We start from the raw sequence: 18,403 nt of genomic DNA on the forward strand, positions 1-18,403 counted from the left end.
TTTTTAAACATAAGGCATATGGAAATACTTACTGAGAAAGTATTGTTTACTTCAGTATTTAGTTAAAACTTCAGGATGGAAACATCTGAATTGATTTACTTTAGTCACTTGCAGTTACCAATGCTGTTATCAGTGATGCTGGGTCACTTGTAGGCCCTTTAGATTAAAACTGTTCAATTCTGATGTAATAACACTGTGGAGATGTGGTGAAATGGAGCCCTGAGTGGTTTGCCAGATCTCACTCTGACCTTGTGCACGGTGTGTCAGCAGCCTGTCTGTCCATTTGCAATGGATCTGTAATGTGAAAATACATGTTGGTAGCACGTTCTGCTCCACACCAATCACACCCCTCCTCCTGTGAGAAAGCCTTTTGCACAACCAGTCTGTGTACGGGAGAATCAGAGAAAGCTCAGATTTGCCATGGTGCTGCCATGGAGTGTTGCTTTGGATCACAGGGTCAGGGCAGCTGGGCACTGCCATCGAGATGATGTTATTCCCTGGGGAGTGGCAGCTAGCAGCAAGAAATGCCATTACAATTGATGGCTCAGTGCTCTGAGGTCTGTACCCCGAGGTGTCTGGCCCTGTGCTACTGTTTTACATTGCAGGATTTGTACACTACAGAAACATTTTCTGGGAGGAGCCTTTGTACGCAGAGCACTCAGCTGAAGCGAGATGCTCTGTCTGAGCATGAGTCAGAGATTGCCTTTTTGATGGGGAACTCGAGCTTGATTTAATTAGCTCGCTAATTGTACAACTTTCAGATGCCATGAGATTTAAATGCATTTTTAAAAATGACTATGGCCAAGTGGCAGGCAACCAAATTCTTTATAGCAACCAGATAGCCGAATTATTACAGAGCAGATGGAAAAATACTTCTGAATTTTTAGCAAACTAGGAATTTACAGCCTAGATTTAACTTTATTTTGACCAAGATGTGAATACCATACATTTTTAATCACATACTCTTTATAACCAGATGACCCATTGCCTGTTTTCATAGATATTAAAGTAAATGTCTGCGTCTTCCTAAACTGACATGTCACCGTGCTTCACCTCAGACCAAAGCCCTTTTCTCCACTCACCTGTCCATTCTTTTTTGCAGATTCAGTTATAACATTTCACTAGCTCTTTTTCCAAAATCATTTTGTACCTGATGCTGGCTATTTGCCAGAGAATCACAGAATCGCAGACTGCCTTGGGTGGGAAGGGACCTCAAAGCCCAGCCAGCCAGCCACAACTCCTGCTGTGGGCAGGGCTGCCCCCCTCCAGCTCAGCTGCCCAGTGCCCCTTCCAACCTGGCCTGGAGAACCTCCAGGGATGGGGCACCCACAAGCTATAGAACACTGTATTTTCCCTAAGCACAGAATTCTTCCTGGCATTCTAAATCTCATTAGGAAGAGATCTGTCCATCTGCCCTACCTAGTAGTGGGAGGATCTGTCCCGCTCCTTGCACTGCCGGAGCAGAGCTGCTGCAGGGTATATGCAGTGCTAGAGGGCATCCAAGTAACAGGCAGCAGAACTTGGAGGGGGGAGGACTGTATCTGGGAAATACTATTGCCCATGTCCCTGTTTTTGCTACAGGTTGGCAGAAATACCAGCTCTGCTGAGTGCTCCATGTGGGTGTGCAGGGCATATCAGAAAACCCAGGGCTCACCAGAGTAATCCCTGTGGAATTCAACCCCATGGTGGCTGAGTACTCAGATCAGCACACAGCCTGCATCAACCAGATGAAAACCCACATGGTCTCTGCTTCTAATGCACAGTGACTTTGCCAAGCAGACATGCTTGTTTTCTCCCCTACAAGCTTCCTCTGGTCCCTCTTCCATGGTCAGTAAGACCAGGGCTGTTGTTGTACAATGTGTTCTAAAGCAACCATTGCCTTTTTTTATCTCATGCTGTACTCAGTCAATTTATGGCATTTGGTATTCAAAAGCCATTTGAAAGCCTTGCTGCAAGGAATTCCTAAAGTGCTCTGGCAGATTTGCTCTGTCTTCCCGATCTCTCTTTCTCTCTTTTTTACCACTTCTTTCACTTCTATCTGCACTCTACTGCCCAGCTCTCATTCAGCTGGTGGATTGGGTTTCTGATGGAGAAGAGTCAGTCCGAGAAAGGCACCTTTAATTTAGATACCCAGATCAGCACTTAGTGAGACACAGGGACTGCTGTGGGTTTCGGTACCCAGATGGTATTTTAGCCATGTGCACTACTATGCTGTCTCTTGATATTAGGCATTGTTTAATTTTGATCAAATGAAGGCATAGTCTCTTCTACCCCTAATAAAAATGGCATGTATCTGTACCCAAAGGCTGAAGAACACGTACCATTACAATTAATTTCGCAGTAAACCTCTCGCTACACCAACAGAATGTCAAGAAGGAGCTTGCAAGCTGCTGAGTGTTGACAACACTTGCCTTTTCTTTCTTTGCTCTTGAACAGCAGCCTGCCTGTGCCCCCACCACCAGGTACCGGCTAGAAGAAGATGCTGGACACTGGCAAACCTCTGCCTCCACCAGCAACCTGTGCTTGAGGCCAGTGAGCTGTGAGCACAGGGACAAAGAGCTAGGGTGCAAGCTGTTTTGTTTGTTTTGATGGATACCATCCCTGTACTAGCTACCATGCTACTGAAAGCAAGAGAGACCTAAAATCCTCTTACAGTGAATCCCTTGCTGGGATAAGCCAATACTTGGGGAAGGGCCTAAACTCCCTACAATTTAATAGTAAAAAAGTCCCTTTGGTGGTGGTAGGCCCAGCAACTTCCCCTCTCCCTTCCTCCATTTCCCATTCTTACTGTCACACTGACATAACAATGCTTGTTTTACATGGTTGCAATCATAAATCATGGACAACATAAATCTTTATCCCAAATAACCTCTATTCTCCATCAGGACTACTGGAGGTTTCGGTCTGTAGCTAATGGTCTGGCTTCAGTTCTACCTAAAATACATGCTGATGTTGTGCTGTAAATTCACATTGTTTTTCTTTTCGGAGACAAGCTGTGAGTCATGAAGATTGCTGGGTGTAACTGCAACAGTTGTTATTTACTGTCAGGTAGTAGCACACTGTGGACAAGGGTCTGAGCTTATTTACACAGGTGCCAACCCAAAGGAGCCTCGTGGTGCTGCTGGATCCATAGAAGTTCTACACCCCCATAATCAAGAACAGAATTTAGCCCTGAAGTATGATGTGGATAAAACACCCATGTCTCCCCTGTAGTGAATCACTGGGAATTATTTACACGCACATGAAACAGGTTGTAAAATGCCATTGCTCTGATTTGTTAGAGTGTTATGCCCAGTTTGCTCAGGTGTAAATAACTGCCCCATGGGTGGCATAATATTTGCATCCCATAGCTGGAAGTGTTGCTGCCTGCTGCAAATCAGCCCGGCTGCAGGCTCCTGCCTCCTGCCAGGGCAGAGCTCCCAGCCTGCGGCTGCAAATTGCTCCCAGGTGGGAGCTGCTGGGGAGGTACACATGCAGACCGAAACTGGAATATCTATCTACCCACACAACTGTTTTTTTTGCAGCTGAAGTCTCGTGTCCTGATGACTCCCCTAGCAATTTCTCCACCAAGAAGCACGCCAGAGCCTGATGTCAGCTCAATTCCACAGGACGCAGCCACTGTCCCCAAATCAACCACCCCACAGGCTCTTACAGGTATGTGGACTGAAGCATGCTGCAGCAAGGGGGTGAACAGATCCCACAGCTGGCAGCCAGCTTCTGTGCTTTCCAGAGCAGGCACAGTTCATGAAAATGGGACTTCTCCAGGTCAGACTGATTGTAGGACTATGCTTTGACAGTGCCAGGTTTGGCAGGGACCTTGGGCCCATTCTTCTTGAAATGCAGACATCAGCATCTTATGAACACCACCATTTTATGCTTGATACTGTCCCCATCATTTGTGTCACAATGACCAGACCCAAAACCATGTGAAGAGGGAGTATTCCTTGTCTCTATGGGAAGAGAAAGGCAGAGAGGGAGTTAACCAGCACCTAGACCCCCAATGGCTCACAGCAACAGCAAACCTGGTCATTTCTGATGGTAGTCTTACTCCTTTTTGCTTACTTATCAGAGCAGAAGAACATAGGTCAATGCCTTAAACTGTTGTAAGTGAGAAGAAAATCAGCAAGGCAGTAGATATACCCTGAGATTTCAGCAGAGAAATGCATTAGATAACATTAGGTTCTAAACTAAACATATAAATCCCATTATTTCTTAGCTGGGATGCACAAAGGAGAAGTTTTCCATCTGCTCTGGTAGCAAAATGATACTAAACATGATCACGACAATAATATATTTTATTCTCATTTATCCTGTCACATCTGAAGGTTGCAGAGTGCCAAGCAGCATCTCACATTGTGCTGCACTGCAAGATGTGGCTGGTGCATGAAGGCTCCAGCCAGAGCAGGGATGAAGGGACAGAGGCAGGCCCAAGCTAGCAAAATCCGTGAGGCTTGGCACCTGGTGAGATTCATCTGACAGCATCCTGCAACCCATGTATGCTGCTGCTGTCCCTGGGTGCACTGTGCCTTGGCTTGCTTGGTGCTTTGAAGGTGCACGGTGCCATGTAACAATAATTACTATGGTTATTATGGTCCTGTTTACCCAGGATATATTGCTTGAGCTCCTTCTGCTGCTGGGTGAGGGATGTGGTGGCAGTGTGTGCTATGACAGTCGCACTAGATTTTCATTATGGCGATGCAAACTGTAAATTATTTCCAACTTTACGCAGCTGTCATCATGTCCTCTGCATTGCTTGATGTTTTTTTGTCACATATCTGATTTCTGTCAGAGGATAATGTTATATTGTCTGAGAGATGACAGCTCCAGTGCACTCAGCCAGCTATTATAATACATCTCACTTTAGCCTGACTTCAGGCTGTGTCTCAGTCGCCTGTAGTTACCACAGTACCAGCTCTGTGCCTCTGAGATGCAGTTAGCCTCAGCCAGGCTTAAAGATGCTTACACAAGCACAGGGAGAACACTGATTTTTTTGGCTATTGCAAGCAAGCCTGATGGCACTGAGAAAAACTGCCTGCTACACCTCGTGGACTGGACCACATTCCTTGCAGATGTGCCTTTGTGATCCCCATGGGCTTGGTGCTGCAGGCAATAGCTGTCCTGTTGGTGTGATGCAGCACGCAGGACACGGGTGGTCAGGAAGATTGGATGTGGAGGGTCAAGAACCTCCCACAGCCCATGGTGTAGCACTGCAGCACAGCATAGCCCCCTGAAATCACCCTCCAGAAGCCAAAGCTTGAGCCAAAGTCTCATAAAACTAAGATCAGAGCAATGTTTCTCAAAGGGCATCTCCATGAACCAGCCCAAACAACACACAGAAAAAAAAAACAACAAAATGCCTCAAGGTAGAGTTTAGCTGTTGCTGAAACACCTTGGCTCATTACTATCCTTCACTCCCTGGGCCCCTATTCTGCTCACCAGCTGGGTGCATGGACAGTCTGCAAAGCCCAGATCCTAGGGACATACAGGTCATTTGTGGGAACTCCTTGACCTCAGCTTGCCCTCGTCTGTGACTATGAGCAAAGGCCCAAGCTTCGCTAACTTCACTTTGGCAATGGGTAATTAGCAGAGGGAAGACTGACTGTATCATCACAAATGGCACTGATTCACAAATGAAAGAGCTCATTAAATTAATAGAAACACATAAAGCTAGCATTTGCTGGGTGCTCTGAGGACCTTTTCGTAATAACCATGTTGAGATTTTGTGCCCACAGTCTGCATTTACATCAACAAACAAGCTAATCTGGGGCCGTACCTCGACCAAAAGAAAGTGCAGCAACTGCCAGAGCACTTTGGGCCTGAGAGACCTTCCTCAGTCCTGCAGCAGGCTGTTCAGGCTTGCATCGACTGTGCGCTTCAGCAAAAGACTGTCTTCTCACTCATCAAGCAAGGCTATGGAGGAGAGATGGTGTCAGGTATGGCATTTTTGTGCAGAGGTGGGAGGCCAGTAACAAGTGGAGTAACCCAGGGGTTGGTACTGGGTTCAGTCATTTAATAACTTCATGAATGCTCTGGCTGATGGAGTAGAGAGCCTCCCCAGTAAATTTACAGATGACATGAAACTCAGCTGGAGGCTATGCTGCCACCCAGAGGTACCCCAGCAGCACAGAGAGGGGCTGACAGGAACCTCTGAGGGCTCAGCAAGGAGAAGTGCGAGGCTGCACCTGAGGAGGAACAGCCCCAGGCACCAGGACATCCAGCTGGAAAGCAGCACCAAGATGCTGAAGGGAGGAGAGGCTGAGAGAGCTGGGCCTGCTCAGCCTGGAGAACAGAAGACTCAGGGGGATCTCATCAATGTCTGTAAATACCTGGAGGGAAGGTGCAAAGATCACATAGCTTGGTTCTTTTCAGTGGTGTCCAGTGCCAGAGCAAGAATCAGTGGGCACAAACTGGAGCACAGGAGGCTCTCTCTTAGCACCAGACAGCAGTGCTGTGCTGTGCAAGTGATGGAGTGCTGGCACAAGCTGCCTAGAGTCTGTGGGATCTCTTCCTCAGGGGTCTATAAAGCCACCTGGACATGGGCCTGGGCGCCTTGCTCTGGGTGTCCAAACTCAAGCAGGGATTGGACCAGATGGATGCAGAGACACCTGCCAACCTCAGCAATCTTGTAATGCTGTGGGTTGTGAACAACTGGCAAGCGCTTGAAGCCTTATCATGATCCCTAACATTGCCTGTCTTAGCTGTCTCGTTTACATGAACAGGGCGGCAAGCGGCTTTGAACATCACTTCTGCTTGTGTAAAATGAACTGCTGCACCAATGTCAATATGATGAAAGTGAGATGTGCTAGTAAGGAGTATTGCAGCAGTAACTCAGAGTAGGAGCAGGGCTAGCTTCGGAGCTCACTGCTCATTGCTCAGGCTACAACTGTAGCTGAGCTTTTCATACAGTCGTACAATGAAGAGCAGCACTGGAACCCTGTGTGAGGTTCACATGTTGCTCTGAAGGAAAGTGCACAGGGTTCAGCTTTTGATGTGTCCAACTGCAGGCCCTGAGCTGAACTTGCTCTCAGCTGCAGGAACTGCAGAAGTCCTGCAGCAGCCTCCAATGGAGCATCTCTAAACAAATGCATCAGAAAGAACCAGAGATCAGAGGGAATTTCCCAGGAGCTTCTCATGTTTCCAGAGTGACACTTCTCACCGTGTCTGGATGACCTCTCCTGTCCCACGCTGAGGCCTTGGTCTGTCTTTCAGACTGAACAGGGAATTGTTTTTAATCACTTCAGGAGATTTGTGTCACAGCGTTGTTTGGGCACGTGGGGGTGCAGTGGAAATGAAAGATGGGAGTGTGGGAACAATGCTCTCTGAAGAGCTGCAGCTGAGTCAAACCAAGCACTGTGAGCCCCAGCAGTTGTGGCAGTTGTATAGGGACCGTGCACTGTGTGGAACAGCACATCAGTGCTGCTTCATTCCCACTCCTCTAATTCTCCTATGCGCTCCCTAACTACAGGTGTGCCTTTTCTAAGAGACTTTGGAAGTATGCTAAGAATGACACAGATTTGGTCAAAGACACAAGAGACTGGAGTAACTTAGTGCAAAACTCCATTGTTTTTTCCTGGTTCTGTGCTGCATGGTCTTCATTGCAAGCAGAAAGGTCACATTATCAACAAGCCTGACAAATGCTTTGTTTTCAATTCCTCTGAGCTGTCCTGGCCTCATGTACCTGAGTTAAAGTCACCTGGCCAACATTGTCCCAAACCTCTCACCTCTTCTGGACACCCAGGAGGGATGATAGCCCTCTGGTCATGGTGGAGCTCTGAGACTGCAGTTCTCTCCCATCCCAGCAGCAGCACAGGCAGTCATCATCTTTCTATGGCTCAGCTCATGACTGCTCAGTCAGATGTGGAGTGCAATCCTGTATGGTAGCTCATATCTCCAGGAATCTCAGAAGTTATTCTGAAGATAATGAGCCTAAGACTGAAAACTGGACTTATTAGTAGTGACTGAAGGATGGAGGACTAGAGAAAGCCTTCTGGATGGCGAAGTTCAGGCAGACATATCACATAATCCTCCCTGCAAACTTGTTGGCACTTGAATGAGTCCTGCTACAATTGGTCCTCTGGGTCTGAGGGCTAGGACCTGTGCACTCTTTGAATTCTGACTAAATATATTCCTTTGGCAGCTTCACCCAGGAATTTTAATCTCTTTGCTTTCACCTTTGAGTTCCACCTTGATGTATATCTTGAGAGCGCTTCTCATCCTACTCACCAGATCACTTCAGGTTTCACCAGGACTTGACAATCCCTCTATCCCGGAATGTCTTGTGCAACATTTCCTGGAAATCTATTTATCTTTTTCATTGATGTGTCAGTTGGGTGTCTCATAGGCTGCTCTGGTGACCTTGTCCCATCTTTTCTCCTCTGATCAGATCCTGTTGAGCTTCTCAGAATGAATGAACAAATAAACAAACAAACAAACAAATAAATAAATAGATTGCCTTTATTCTTGGTATTGTATGTCCAGCCAATTTTATTATTGCAATTTTCAAGATCAGCCAGTCCTTTCCGTGTGACATCTCTGTCCTCTTCTCCACTGAAAATGCTTTCCAGCTTCCAGCATCAGCAGCAGGTTTTGTGCCAGTATTGACCAATGCCCTTTCCTCTTGAGCACAAGGGCTGTCCTGCTGGCAGAGCCTGTAGTTTTCTCCTCACTCACCTCTCACACATAGTGATTTCCATTTTAATAAAAGATTTCTCATGGATTAAGGAATCCCAGATAGACCACCACCACCCCTCCCTTGCCTATATGTGCAGTTATGCCACTAAGTAAAGATTCCTGATTTAGTCAGGCAGACCACTCCTCAGCAGAACCCTGGTACCTTTTATTCTGTTCACAACCATATCTTTAATTCTCATCTTCTCATTTTCTTTAGAACTTTGGGAATTGCATTGTAATTGACTACTTTTGATCATATAGAGCAGTTTTCAGTCGGATGCCTCTCTCAGATATCTCTGCACTGCCATTCATACCAGGCTGCATTTTTCAGTGTTCCCAGGGAAAAGTGATCTGGGTCACATGAATTCAGCTCCTTAAGCTCTTCTAGTCTGTTTTGGACTTCAGGTGGGGTGAGTGGGTAAAATACTTTAAGACATGCAGACAAATATTAGTGTGAAATCTTCTTCCCTGCTCCCAAATGATAAACATCCATACCTTGCTAGGTATTGAATTGCTCTTGTTTGCTTTCCAGTCTCAGCATTTTTTGAAGGGAAGCAGCATCTCCTGAACCTGCTGGCAGTGAACAGCATTGGGTATGTACTGCGCTTCCTGAAGAAGCTGTGCCGCAGCCTCCTGTGTGAGCACCTCTTCAGCAACCAGCCCTTCCAGCAGTACGGCACCATGTCAGAAAGTGTGGAAGTGTACGAGGACGGACGTATCGAGGCAGGTAGGCTGCCCTGTCAATGTATGCTCCAGGTTTAACAGTGCTGAAGGGATGGCTAGATATGCTAGAGATATGCTAGAGCAATGCAGGTCCCTGGGAGGTCCTTCCAGAGGGAAGCAGCACACAGATCCACAGTGTCTTTCCTTGTGGCTATAGAGGAAGTTCTCAGCTGAGAACGACTGTGTTGAGAAGCCTCAACATTGACAGGGACAATTTTATGATTGTTTTATGCCTCTTTAATCTGTCTTTCTGAGGAAACAAGGATTGCGTTGTCCCTGTTTCTACCGGTTTTCTCCCATAAATTCTGGCCTCCTCAACCATATCTGGCCCTGGGGTAGAAGTCTCAAAGGAATTGAAAGAGAGATGCAAAGTTATGGTTTCACTAGCAGGACCACCCCAACTTAAATTATTTTGCTGTCTTTTATTAACAGTGATATGGGTGCCAAGGGAGCACACTCTCTCTTATGCACTCAATTACATGTTTTCATGTCTACAATGAGAGAAAGGTGTTTTCATGTCCACAACTGCATTCCACAAATTGCTTGTTTGCCAGGAATAACTTTTCACACTAAAGCTGAGAGGGGGGTGTGCACACAGGGCACATTTCTGTGCAGAGAAATCCAGCTGCTACTCTTAAGCATAATGGAGGAAAAGAAGGAGCCAACACTGAAAAGCAATATAATTTTCCTCTGAAATAAGGCATTTGCAGCAATCTGAATGTTTCTGAGGGGTGAGGGGATTTCAGTAGAACAGAGCGCAGCACACGAGGCGTTTGTCTTTGCATTTACATTTGCTTTTGCTTTTGCATGGTGAGGCTGTAAGGGATGAAAGGCTTCAGAGTTTCTACCATGGCTGACACACCCTGAACATCTCCCCCTCCACCATTTCACTGCAGAAGTGAGTGCTGAGATATGAGTGCTGAGAGTTGGGTTCTGCCATCACACATGCTTCACAGCTTATCCCAGCCTGGCTGCTGCCTGTTTTTGACTCCAGCAGGTTATCATTAGCAATGTTGCATTATTGGTTGCAAGGTGTGGAAAATGTGGCTCTGGACCCCAGGAAATAGGCTTCGAGGTTGCTTTTGTTGCAGGCAGATAAATAATATTTCTATTCATAATGAAAGGCTATACTCAGTAGCACTGGAGGTTGAGCCTCTGAGTCTCTGTGTGGTGTTGCATTGCCTAAATCTCCTTCCCTCCTCCCTTGAAGCCAGAATTTCTCTGCAACAAGGTCAGCACAGAGGCCCCTCTGCTTCACCAAGCAGGGACAGGTGTTCTCTGCAGTTGCTATAATGAAGGACAATGGGAGGCCTTTGTGCAGACAGGTCTGATAGAGCCTCAATTGGGACAGATCTTGCATGAAAGGTGCAGAGCCATAATAAAGCACCACGGGAAACCATGCAAAGCAGCCCCATTTTTCATTGTGTCTGATTTCCAGCTCATAATCGAGATGTTCTTCTCTTTAAAACCATGTGCCTTTCAGCCTCTGTGTACCAATGAATTTAACACATGTATTGACTTTGGTGCGGTTACTCTTGATTTACACTGGCAGATGTGAAAGGCGAGGCCTGCATCATGTCCAGTCATATTAATCCACTTACACCATACAGGAGCCACCTTTTAACCTTGCCCTGCAGCACGTGCCCCTGAGCCATTAGTCACCTGTGCTTGCAGCCAGCTGCCAGATGTTAATGGCTCACAGGGGCCAGGTGGGATTTGTTGATGCATGTGTATATCACTTACAGTGATGTTGACATGCCTCGGAGCTAGCACCCACAGCCCGTGTCTGCAGTCAACCCTGCTGACACTGCATCACCCTCCCGAGCTTGAGTTAATAATGCTTCTTGCAACCCATGCCTGGTCCCCCTCCCACAGTCACAGAATCACAGAATCATTAAGGTTGGAAAAGACCACTAAGATCATCTAGTCCAAAAGTCAGCCCATCCCCACTGTGCATATTCATCGTATCCCTCAGCGTGGCATCTACACGGTTCTTGAACACCTCCAGGGACTGTGACTCCATCATATCCCTGGGCAGCCTGTGTCAATGCCTCACCTCTCTGATAAGAAATTTTTCCTAATATCCAACCTGAGTCAGTGGCTTGACACATCTGGGAACAAACCCACCCTACAGCTCTGTCTTCTGAATGGTATTGTCAGCTGTGAGCTGATGTGGATCTGTGAGAACAATTGGTGGGATACAGCAATGGTAGGGCCCTAGGGTTTTGTCCAGGAGATCCCCAGCCTCAGGTCTGCATCATAGTGAAGCTTGAGATGTCACCTGCCCCCATGGCAAGTGGGTTCAAAGCACCTCAGACCTGCACCCTAAAATTTTCCATAGGAGTGGTAGTGAATTTTCAGCTATAAAAAGACAAAATCTCATTTAACTCTGCAAATAATTCTTCAAGTGTGCTGGGGCAACGTGTATGAGAAGTCTGTGGGGCAGGGATCTTGTTCAGTGCTCCCATTCACACCCTCTGCAGTCAGCAGGTAGAGACACTCTGGTACATCACCAACTTTTTGTGTCGGAAGGTGGACCCCTCCTATGTATACACACTGAAAAGATGGTCTGAGAAATGCTACATGCACTGTGAGAGCATGAGCAGCAGGCAAGGCACCAGGCTAAGATTCAGGAACTGGGTTTACCAGAGATTTTCCCATTGATTGCATGGACAAGGCACCCTTCTTTGCTGTGCCTTTATCAGAGCATCTGTCCAACAACAGCAGCAGTTCTTGTCACCATGAGCAAAGCCCTTTTAAAACTGCTAGAAGAAAAAGAATAACATGATAGAAAACTACATATTATTACGGTCAATATTGACTGTTCAAAGCACCAAATAAACAGCAGCTAAGAAATTTCAAGCCCTGAGAGGACAAGAAAAATGTTGTCTTTCCCCTTTCAAGTACTGTGGCTTGTTTAATCTTGTCTCGTTGCACACTGTGAGGAATGGTACTTCTGGCTTCACAGCACATGCAGAATAAATGGCTTTTACAGCTATCAGTAGCTTTGGATCTCTTCAGCATTTAATTACTTGCAAAGGCCATTTATTGCCTCATATATTCCTCTGGCATGAACATTATCCCTTAAACAATAAATAAAATACTAAGGTCAGACTTAAGGAAGGAAGCACAAACCACCCAGCCATGGTGAAATCTCAAATTTAATATCGGCTCTTCCTCCAGCAGCCAACCAAGGGCAAGTCTTCTTCCTCCTGACTGTACCTCCATAGATACAGAATCGTAGATTCACAAAATCACTAAGGTTGGAAAAGACCCCTAAAATCATCTAGTGCAGCTATCAACCCATCATCACCAGCCCACTAATCCATGGGTGCCAACCTTTTGGCTTGCCTGGGCCACACTGAGCAAACAGAAGTTATCTTGGGACACATGTCAGATGTATAATACAGTTAATGAATATAAGTAAAAAAACTATGTTTAATGTATTTTTTTTATTGAAACATAAAAAAGCAGAGAGCAACAAAAACACAAACCTAGTGAGATATTTGACCTTGCTTTTGTGAAATTAGTGAGTCAGTGTCTGGTTTGATGGCTGTGGCTGCAATTCTTTCTAAGTTCTCAAAGTGTTTGTCAGAGAGCTTTTATGAAATACTACTCTTCCTGTACTTCATCCTTGGCAGTAATTGTTCACAAAAGTTCATACTGCCAAAAAATGACAACATGAATATGGCATGATTGTGAAGTGAGGGATGCTTTTCTCTGGTAAGATAGGACTTATAAAAGCCTAGGAAAGAGATATGACCAATTTTTTCTTTGAGTTGGATGTTTGATTACAACTCTATATATTCTATTTGAAAATTCACAGGTAATGTATTTATATCGACTGAAAATGGAGTTGCAAATGTACCAAAACATTGATGACATTTTTAAATCTTGAGACCTATTCTCAAGTTCTTTTATCAAAATGGAATGCACAGCTTCAGATCTTTCACTGTTCACAGGACTGTGTTTAGCCAGTATATCAAAATGCATAAAATTATTTGCCACAACTTGAGATTGTCATAACTTAAGTTTCATTTCAAATGCTGTTTTGGTTTGAAACGTAGCACAAATAAGTTGATTTTCAACTTGAAGATGCAGGTTTAACTCATTTAAATGAGTGATCAAATCACAGAATCATAGAATCGAAGAATGGTCTGAGTTAGAAGGCACCTTTCCACCAAAAATGCTGTATCTGTGAGCCATTTTTAATCTTCACATTCTGGCACAAATTTTACTATTCCATAAAGGACATGATTCCATTTCACAAATCATAACAACTTTTTAGCATTTTATCTCAACTTAGCCACCTTCCTTCAGAAAAGTAAATGACATCCCCATAATCAGCATCCACACTTGTAAGGAACTCCTGGAATTGGTGATGATTCAGTCTCTTGAACTTTAACAAATTGACAGCTTTGATGACAATTTGCATGACATTATCCATTTTTAAAGCTTTCACAAATAATTTTTCTTGATGTACAATGCAGTGATATTTCATCAAATGCGAGTTGCCGGTGGTAATTGCATCATCTTGTATTAATTTTATAAGTCCTTCTTTTTTTTACCAACAATCACTAGAGTGCCATCAGTAGCCATACTAGCTATGTTGACAAAAGGCAAAACAAAATTGCTTTAATGTAATTTTTTTACTGCTGCAAAAAAATAAAGAGATTTAGTTGCGTCTGTCAATGGCACCAAAGAAGCCATTTCTTCATTTGTTCTTGAGTATGGATCTAGGATATGAAGTGAAATTTAAAGAAAGGGAAAAACATGTTTTTTACTGTATTAAAAGGTACGCATAAGGCATGTGGATAAAATGATGGGCATAACTGCATGAAGCATAATGGATGAGGTGATATCTACTGCAGAAAAAGTACTGCTGGGCACAAGCATTGAATTCAAGCCTTACATGCTCCATCACATGGAAGAAGCACGGACGCCTTTTGAGAGTCCTAATCAGATAAAATGTGATTGCAACTTGGTTTTAGCTTTAGGTGCGTCTTTAGCTATGTTTTAGATGCAGAGCTGTATTATTCCTTCAGGAGATATCTGAAGTTAGTAGTGCAGTCCTTGATTTTAAAAGGTTCAAGTGAACGTTGAAACAGGAATTCCATTAGTAAACTTGTAAAATATTGATACAAATATCTGTTATCCATCACGTCCGTATTTTATGCAATCAGACTGACAGGCATCACTACAGCCAATAGTGACAAAACCTCCACCCATCCCAGCGTAGAGTGCATTACCAGTGGGACACACCTGATTTCTCACTGCACCTGAGAGGATAAGGATTATCCTCAAGATCATGACTTTGTGTCAGTTCAAGCTGTTCCATGTGTTCCATGACTGCGGAGAACATGAGGGGTACTGTGTGCTGTGGGCCCTCACTCCCAGGGCTGCTTGCAGTGGGGCAGGTTGACATCCCTGGGGAGAGAACAGAGCTGAGGGGAAGGAGGACAAGGGGGCTTTGTGCCTAAGCTGTTTTCATTGGACAGGGTCTATAGCAAATTTTCATTTTATTTTTCAAAGAGCCTGCTGAATTTTGCTTGGATGTTCTTCAGCTTTTCAGCTCTGTTTTTCTCCTCTCCCATGTTGCCCTCTTTTTTTAACCCTTTAGATTAAAAGCTTAAAAGGCTCTTCTTCCTTTATCTGTCTTCATTTATTTTCTATTTCAGTCTTTCCTTTTCCATTTTGCTAACAAATAAATGGAAACCTCCATACAACTGCATTTCCAGTCCCACGAAAATAAACCACCCAATTTTTCTTAAGATTTGTTGGACTTAGTTCAGTTCTCTCCCCTCAGTGGTACTCCCCAGGAATTATTTGTTAGCAGTAATTATACAGAGTACATCAAAGTGACTTTCAGAGAGTAATAATATTCAGCATCTGCTTGAAGAACATTCATCTGTCAGCAAAATGAATGCAGAACGGGAGATTAAAGCTAGTAAGGGAAAATCTGCAACAAAATGCAGGGGGACACAGTTGGGTGTTGGTGTTCAGATGGTGCAGGCTGTGGGCAGCAGTGAGAAGGGGAAGATGCGAGGTGATGGGCAGCACAGCTGGGAGATGGGCGTGGGAATGAATCTCCATCTCACTGAAAAAAATGCAAGTGTGGGTTGGGGAATCACAAAGCATGTAATGCTTATGGTGGGCTTCTCTATGGATTGGTGAAGGAGAAGCAAGGCGTTAGGTCCAAGCCATGTTGTGTTCATATCACGGAAAAAAAAAAAAACATCAGAAATACCAAAAGGTCCATTTGAGTATTAGGCAGAGAGAAATGAAGTGCAGACTTCATGAAAGATCTTATACCTGTGTATAGACACGTACACAGACCCATGCTCCGTGTGTGCTCCACCTGATCACTGAATGAGTTTATCAGTTATTAACAGGCAAACACAGCTTGTTTTGCAGCTACTATGCTTTGCTGTAGACACCTCATGTGATGTGTCTCGAATAATTTGTTTTTCAAAGAAAAACATTGCTGTTAAATATTTAAAGTCAGCATAGTGCAGGGAGATTCATCATGGTGATAACAACAGAAATTCATTCAGCACTTTATCTGTAGAGAATGCCGGTACATAATGTGCTGCAATTTCCAAATAACACAGTTGTTTTCATACAATCTATTCTACACACAGCTTTTTGTGACTTTTATCAATGCTGATTAATAAGCATAAAGGCTACACTGAAAACTACGTGGATAGAAAAGAAAAGCACCTGAGTGCTGCTGGAGGCTGGAGGCAGAACAGGTGGATGGCAGCCTCCTGTCTCTCTCTGCCTACTCAGAATATTGCTACACTAATAAGGCACAGAATGTTGCAACCCCGAGAAATCCTCTTTTCATGATGTGTGGCTTGGTGTAACATAAAGGCGAGGGAGACGGGATCTGAAATCAGGAGGAAGAAATGAAGGGAACACTTTGCTAAAGGCTGAGTCCATATATCACTGAATTCACCTTCACTCATGGGTATTCAGTACTTAAGCAATTTGCCTGCACTGTGAGATAGAGCTAACATGTCTTCGTTGCAACACAAGATGTTTATTCTGTCATCCCCAAGTACTTTTAAAAAAATCATCTCTAGGTGATTTATACACACGAGCACCTTTTATTATCAAATCTAATTTATTTGTCAGCAGCTAGCTTGCAAATTTACTCTCCCTTTTTACTCACTTCGGACAATAAAGCCGTGTAGATCTGTTCCCAGCCAGTTTCATTTCCTGGTTCTACTGCATTAAACACAATGCAGCTCTCGTCTGCACTGCAAACACTCAGGGGAAAATGGAAAAAAAAAAAATCATCTATGCTGAAGTCTTGTAAGCAGGGCAACACTACGTTTTGCAAAATTCTCTAAAACATTTAGATCCTGATGCTAGCTGACTGGCAGCTTCTCCCTAAAGAATGTTGCATTTCAATGGGCAGTGAGGGTGCAGCAAGGTGATGCGTGGTGCAGCAAAGCCTGAGACTGAGCCCTTGAAAACTCATGGCAGCTTTCATCTCTATGTTGTGACCATGGTTTCTCTGTTCACAGTACGTATAACCACAGTCAGATGAGGCTTATGTATACCTTTATGTTGTGACAGATGAATGACCCCCTTCCTTCCCTTGTGGGTGCAGCTGTGTGAATTGTGTGCTCCTATAACTGAGGCAGAGTTACCCTGTGGTGCTTGTGCACTGTAGAAGCACCTGCTAAAAGGTGACGACATATTTTCATTGCACTGCATGTCTGAACAGCCAGTGGAGCTAAAAGGAAAGGGCTGTGCTGTTATCCCAGAGTAAATCACAGCAGGATGACCAGAAAAGCCTTAATCCATCACGAGAAGCTCTTATCTGCAGATGGAGGCAAGTAGACTCAAGCTACACAGCAGATAAGGTGCATGGTCTTTTTCTGACAGGGTGGAAATATGTGAGGCTGCTTGGCAGGCACAGGAAAAGATATCTTTTTAATCTTTAAAGGGCTGATGTTAAAACAGAAGATAGCAGTTCTGAACCAAGGCATATCTTCACAATGTTTAATACTGTTTACAACTCTGCTCTCTCTCTCTCTAACTTGCCCCAGACAGAACTGATGGCTAAACTCACCTGGAGTGTTTTTCTCTGCATTTCTGCATTTGTTTTCTGTGTTTTTCACACTTCTCATTACATGAAGGCTGAGATGTGGGTTTCTAACCCTTGCTAACTGAAGCTCATTAGAGAAAAATATGGGAAATCCTCCATGAAGAAGACTGCTTACATGGATCCAAAGTGTTGGTCACTTGTGCCAAGTGTTGTAGCTAAAGAAAAAAAGACAGGAGTGCGTAGTGTGGTGAAAGAATTGTACAGACCATAAGGCTGTGCTTCCACCAGTCTCAGCAAGAGGAAAAGAAATGCAGATATTCAGCATCTGTAGATGAGAAACAGAAAAATGTGGTTGTTTCTCTGGAGAAACACTGGAGTGAGATACCCACTTCTTGGCAGAGGGAAATCAGTAAGCTAAGGAGAAGGGCGGAAACAAAATTCATGATGCTGGCCAGTGAGATTCTGCACAAAGCTGTCCTTTCTTGCTTCCCACCAGCACCAGTGTGCAGGGAGCTGGAGCCAGGACTGGAGCATACAAAATACAGGGGAAAGCCAAAATGTATGAGGAGTCTCTTGAGGAGATTTTGTCGCTGTGGTTGGCTCCTCTCAAAATGACTGGGAGATGACACAAGGCTGGGAGATGACACAAGGCTGGCCCTGATGGAAGGAAAAGAGATGTCTGGGGAAGCTATGATATCATACTGCTTAAAATATTGAGTTCACAGATGGTCAACCCATTATGGAAAATAAATGGTAGCACTTAAAAGGTGCAGGGAAGTGTCAAAGGGCAAAACCCATCACTAAGTAATATGGGGAATAGGAGACAAGATAACAAAAATGAAGAGTGGGAGCGAAGGAAAAAGAAAGGAAAGAGAAAGAGAGAGAGAGGGAAAGAAAGAAGGAAAGAAGGAAAGAAGGAAAGAAGGAAAGAAGGAAAGAAAGAAAGAAAGA

The 18,403-nt window shown here is 44.5% G+C and overlaps 2 protein-coding genes across 2 annotated transcripts in view; one reads left to right on the forward strand and one right to left on the reverse strand.

Annotated features, from left to right (window-relative positions):
• The window catches only part of PRDM1 (PR/SET domain 1), a 690,597-nt gene that overhangs the window by 608,137 nt on the left and 64,057 nt on the right, over window positions 1-18,403 (reverse strand).
• Window positions 3,529-9,469, forward strand: LOC100544224 (sex comb on midleg-like protein 4). Its single transcript, XM_031552521.1, has 3 exons — window positions 3,529-3,654; window positions 5,733-5,933; window positions 9,203-9,469. Exons 1-3 carry the CDS (start codon window positions 3,543-3,545, stop codon window positions 9,430-9,432), a joined length of 543 nt encoding a protein of 180 aa, XP_031408381.1. The 5' UTR covers window positions 3,529-3,542; the 3' UTR covers window positions 9,433-9,469.

This window comes from Meleagris gallopavo, chromosome 2 (genome assembly GCF_000146605.3).
Source record: "Meleagris gallopavo isolate NT-WF06-2002-E0010 breed Aviagen turkey brand Nicholas breeding stock chromosome 2, Turkey_5.1, whole genome shotgun sequence".
Taxonomy (NCBI): domain Eukaryota; kingdom Metazoa; phylum Chordata; class Aves; order Galliformes; family Phasianidae; genus Meleagris; species Meleagris gallopavo.

Coding starts and splice junctions, on each gene's coding strand:
- LOC100544224 (XM_031552521.1), top strand. CDS start 3,543: ATGACTCCCCTAGCAATTTCTCCACCAAGAAGCACGCCAGAGCCTGAT. Junction 3,655..5,732: donor CACCCCACAGGCTCTTACAG/GTATGTGGACTG, acceptor TTGTGCCCACAG/TCTGCATTTACATCAACAAA. Junction 5,934..9,202: donor TGGAGGAGAGATGGTGTCAG/GTATGGCATTTT, acceptor TTTGCTTTCCAG/TCTCAGCATTTTTTGAAGGG.